This window comes from Otolemur garnettii, unplaced genomic scaffold, assembly GCF_000181295.1.
Source record: "Otolemur garnettii isolate 467f Iridium unplaced genomic scaffold, OtoGar3 scaffold00044, whole genome shotgun sequence".
NCBI lineage: Eukaryota > Metazoa > Chordata > Mammalia > Primates > Galagidae > Otolemur > Otolemur garnettii.
In genome coordinates this window covers 11,493,227-11,498,508 of record NW_003852439.1, presented here as the reverse complement: position 1 = coordinate 11,498,508, position 5,282 = coordinate 11,493,227, and the positions used below count along the sequence as shown (strand labels likewise).

The 5,282-nt window shown below is 47.3% G+C and overlaps 1 protein-coding gene across 1 annotated transcript in view; it reads left to right on the top strand.

Annotated features, from left to right (window-relative positions):
* Positions 1-4,684, top strand: part of CUNH16orf89 (chromosome unknown C16orf89 homolog) — a 17,799-nt gene extending 13,115 nt beyond the window's left edge. The window contains exons 7-8 of the mRNA XM_012805706.2: positions 1,554-1,640; positions 4,554-4,684. Of these exons, the coding sequence (XP_012661160.1) occupies positions 1,554-1,640; positions 4,554-4,684 (218 nt within the window). The remainder of the gene's footprint in view (positions 1-1,553; positions 1,641-4,553) is intronic.
* The last annotated feature ends 598 nt before the right edge of the window (positions 4,685-5,282 follow it).

The window sequence follows — 5,282 nt, the reverse complement described above, 5'->3', positions numbered from 1 at the left end:
CTTGAGCCCAGGAGTTGGAGGTTGCTGTGAGCTGTGATGCCATAGCACTCTACCCAGGGAGACAGCTTGAGGCTCTTTCTCAAAAATTAAAAAATTAAATAAATAAATAAAAAGAAATACTCCTGCTTGCTTCTGGTTTCCATTTGCATGGAATGTCTTTCTTCCTCCCTTCACTTTTAATCTGTCTTTATGGGTGAAGTGAGTTTCTTGTAGTTGGGCCATTTATTTAGTCCATTCAGCCAACCTATATCTTTTTTTTTTTTTAAGAGATGGGGTCTCATTATTGTGCCCAGCCTATCCTCAAACTCCTGGACTCATGTGATTCTCCTGCCTCGGCCTCCCAAATAGCTAGGTCTATGGGCACATACCTTAATCCCATGCTTCTCTATACCCCCTTGGGTTTTAAGTGGAGGACTTAATCCATTTATATTCAGGTTATTGTTCATTGGTGAGGACTTATTCCTGTCATTTTTTAAATTATTTTCTGGTTATTTTGTATAGCTTTTGTTTCTCTCTTACTGTTCTCATTGCTATTTGGTGATTTTCTTTAGTGATCAGGTTTGATATATTTCCCCTTCTGCTTTATATACCTGCTCTACAGGTGGGTTTTATACTTTTTGTGTTTTCATGATAGTGATTATTGTCTTTTTGCTTCCAGATGTTGAGCATTTCTTGTAAGGCTTGTCTAGTAATGAATTCCCTGAGTTTTTGCTTGTCTTGGAGGAACTTACATTTTTAACTAGCACTTCCAGTCATTCTGAAGATGGGTATCTGGAGGACCACAATTTGAGAAACCATCAGTAGATAATAAATTTATGCTCTCTGTTCTTTTTTTATATTTTCCAAAGGAGACAGGGTTTCACTGGATGGGTCTCAAATTGCTGGCCTCAAGCAATCCTCCTGCCTCAGCCTCCAAAAGTGCCAAGATCATAGGGGTGAGCCGCTGGGCCCAGCACAACTGTTGTTTTTCTGTATGTTAGTTCCATATTCAGTTTATAAAGTCCTGCTTCTCTGAGCCTCTCCTGGTTTTCCGTGCTGCCTGATTCATGAGTCCTTTAATGCTTAAATAAACTGTTAAAATTTGTTTTGTTGGCTCGGCGCCCATGGCTCAAGTGGCTAAGGTGCCAGCCACATACACCTAAGGTGGCGGGTTCAAATCCATCCCGGGCCCGCCAAACAACAATGATGGCTTCAACAAAAAATAGCTGGGCACTGTGGCGGGTGCCTGTGTGTGGTCCCAGCTACTTGGGAGGCTGAGGCAGGAGACTTGCTTGAGCCCAGGAGTTGGAGGTTGCTGTGAGATGTGATGTCACAGCTCTCTACCCAGGGGGATAGCTTGAGGCGCTGTCTCAAAAATATATATATATATTTATGCTCTGTTGTAAGATCTGCGGATAGGTACAGGAGGAAACTTCTGGAATAGCCTCAAGGTTCAAGAGAAGATCTACATTACTTGAAGTGTTGTGAGCAGAAGAGGTTTAGTGAGTAACATCTAAAAATATATCTTGGGAAATAATCCATCTTGAGAAGTTCACCTTTTGCTCTTCTCCCAGATGTTAAAGATGAAGAACTATCTAAAGCTATTCAATACCAACAGCATTTTTTGAGACGAGTGAAGAGGCGAGAAAAACAATTTACAGGTAATGAAAATATCCAAGGGATCTTCTTGGGTATATAAAACTGAGACATCCTAGCAAAAGGGAGTTCTGTGCTCATTTATTCTCTTTTATACACAGGTTTCCCTAAATGGTAAATGGGAAAAAAAAAAAAAAGAAAAGGCCCCTGGCATGACTGAAGGGGCAAAGGTCAGAGGGCCTTCATGTTTAGGAGATGGAGAGAAGGGTAGGTGTCTCTCATGGCCTCCTCTTAGAAAGTGGGGAGTCCAGAGATACTGTCCCCAGTTAAAAGGAAACAAGAGAAGTTTCAGTACGTTCTTGAAAAATCAAAAAGAAAACCCCTTCTCAGCCAAGGTCCACTCAGGAAAAGAGAACCTATGTAGGACTTCAACAGAAGGGATTTAATGTAAGGAACTTGCTTCAGAGGTGTTGGGAAAACGAAACACAGAAAAGGTGAGAAGGCCCAAAGAGTAACCCTTGCAGGGGAAGGAAGCCACCCACTACTCTCCCTGGAGCTGGAGGGACGGCAGGAGGATGTGGTGTTAGCAGACCCTAGAGGAGCTAAGATGGAGAAGACAAGAGGAGGCAAGAAATACGCTGGCTTCTCCCCTGCGCCTCCTGTTGTCAAGTCTAACTAGAAGCCAGTGGGCAGGGCAGCCTAAGAAACATAGTTTGGAGGGGTCTATGTGCTGGAGTCTGGAGCCAGGAAAGGCAGGGAGGGGACCTGAGAACCAATGGGCACACGCCCATAACAGTACTGCTGGCCACACAGCCTGGTGTTCCCAGGGCTGCTTCAGTTTACACCTGTTGTCCTGGGGGCATTATGAACAGTGTCTCCTTTCCTCCCCAAAGTGTCCTGTTGTGATGATAAATTTTATGGTCATCCCACCAATGCAGAGAAACTGAGACTAGGATATAACTGTATTGGGAAGAGAAGAAAGGCAATGAGTAAAGTTGAAGAAAGGGAGGCAGGGAGACACCGGCAAAGAGGGACCAAGAAGGGGGAAAGGATTTAACTTTTAATTATAATAATAAAAAAATAAATAATTGCATGCCAAAGCAGGAAGGGAGGTGGAAGAGCCAGACTAGATGTCCAACATATGTTGGTACACGATTCTGGCAACTGAATGTCGTTCCATCAACCCCACTCTGGCCTCTTCATCTACCTGCAGGAGACAGGACAGGGAATAGCACAATTGGATTTGTAACACAAGGTCCATTTTGTAGCTGCCACTGAAGGTCACAAAGGGGAAAGGAGAGGAATTCCCAGGAAGCTTCCAGAGACTGCTGCCCTGGTTCGGCCTGCCTGAGCCAGAGCAAGCTGTGGCTGCTTGTGGCTAAGGTGGTCAGGGCCTTGCATGTACTCCCTGGACAGCTGCCTGTTCCCTGGAGCCTGACAGTCTGAGGCCCAGAGAGGAAGATGCAAAAACCCCAGAGTCTAAGGCCTTTCCTGGGACCCCTCTAGGTTGACCTACAGCTTAGCAAATTGTCTGGGAGTGGTGTGTTCATTCTTGTACTTGTGACACACAGCCAAGGAGCAGGTGGCAGCTGGCAGAGAGAATAAGGGCACCAAGTCTGAGGTCTGGTCATCTGAATTCAAATCCAGAATCTGCCCCTTACTCACTGTGGAAGTCACTTGACCTCTCTGAACCTCAGTTTCCTCATCTATAAACAGGCAGTTAACAGTGCCCCTTTCATAGGGTTGTTGGTAATTAAGACCTGATCCTCATACAAAGTGTTCCCTGTGGTGTTTGGTGTGTGGTAGGCCACTGATACTCATAAACTGCCAGGGCACCCCCCATAACATCTGGCTACTTTTTCTATGTTTAGTACAGACGAGGTCTCACTCTTGCTCAGGCTGGTCTTGAACTAGAGAGCTCAAGACATCCTCCTGCCTCAGACACCCAGAGCTCTAGGATTACCAGTGTGAGCCACTATGCCCAGCCAACAACCTTGAACAACCTCTAGGGGTCTGTTTCGAGTTTTCAATACCATTCAATACAAATTCTAAAGATGCCCATAACCGGGTGTCTTACAGGCTGTTTGTTCAGGTGTCCACTATGGCATCTTTCCCCAATGGAAGGAGGAAGGGTGTCAGGGTCTCGGGGAAGAACAGTTCAAGTCATGAACTGGAACACGACAGGGCTAATACTCAGCACCTCTGCATTTTCCTCCCTCAAAGGGACCTGCCTGGGGGCTTTCCCTTCCCCTGTCCAAGGTCTTTCAGTAGGAGGAAAGTAATCCTGGCTCCCTCCTGCCTGAGCAAATAGGTTGTGAGACCAAAAGCGTGCAGCCCACCTTGAGCTCAAAGAACCAAATACATCTGAGGGTTTTCTGCCTCAGCCAGGTGAGGGCACATGGGACTAGGCAGGCCAGAGGTAGCTGTGAGAGGGGGCACTGGAGCCAAGAAATGAGCTGTGGAGTTACCTGGGCCAGGGAATTCAGTTCTGCTTCCCAAGCCTCAGTTTCCCCATTTTAGAAGGTCTGATGCAAGACTCAAGACGAGGTTCTGTCTGGTGCATGCAGTTGATTGAAGCAGACCATCGCAGGGACAGGCTGAGGCCAGGAGGAACTGAACAAGGGTGTGACCTCAGGTCAGACTTCACAGAGGATGGAAGGGAGAGAGAGGGTTTGGAACACAAATTGCACCACTGGATTATCTCCCTGAGACAAGGCAGCTGGGCTTCTATATCCTTGTTAGTGAGTCATTTGGGAGGGGACACACCTCCCAGATGGAGCAGGGAGCCTTTAGCAGCCAACATGCACAGCAGCTGGTGGACGGGTACCCAGCCCAGCAAAGGAGATCTAAGGGGACACGTCCACACGGCGCAAGTTGGCTGGGCTGACATCTGAAAAGCACTTACACTGGAACCGTGTTGACTAAAGGGCCAATGTTGCCTCTACCCAACACTCACAGGAGGCTCTCTCTCCCCCCAGATGGCTGCTCCACACACAACACAGCCGCAGCGGTCGCAGCCTTGGGTGGCTTCCTCTACATCCTGGCAGAGTACCCTCCAACAAACAGAGCACCTCACTGGTCAACACTGTCACCACCAAGCAGCTACTGAGACAGATGGTTCCACACCTGCTGCCCAGAAGCTAAACACATCCCTTGAGTCTGTCTTCCTTAGGTCTCTGGGGACATGGGTCACATCCTGAGAAGGAGGCATCTAAAGAAAGAGATCAGCAAGGCAGCCCAGATCCACCATCTCAGGTGGTTTGGAAGCCCTGAGTGAGCAGGACCAGCAGGCAGGAGCTGGGAGGGACCTGGGGGTGCAAGCAGATGAATAAACTTAGAGTGCAAATGAGTTGAGTCTTGTTTCTCAGCCTCAAGAACCACTTTTTTTTTTTTTTTTTTGAGACAGAGTCTTACTCTGTCACCCTGGGGTACAGTGCTGTGGCATCATCACAGCTCACAGCAACTTCATACTCCTAGGTTTAAGCAATCCTCTTTGCCTCAGCCTCCTGAGTAGCTGGGTCTACAGGCTCCTGCCACAATGCCTGGCTAGTTTTTCTATTTTAGAAGATACTCCGGCTGGTCTCCTGAGCTCAAGAGATCCTCCTGCATCAACCTCCCAGAGTGCTAGGATTATAGGCATGAGCCACCATGCCCAGCTGACAACCTTGAACAACTTCTAGGTATCTGTTTTAAGTCCCAAATACCAC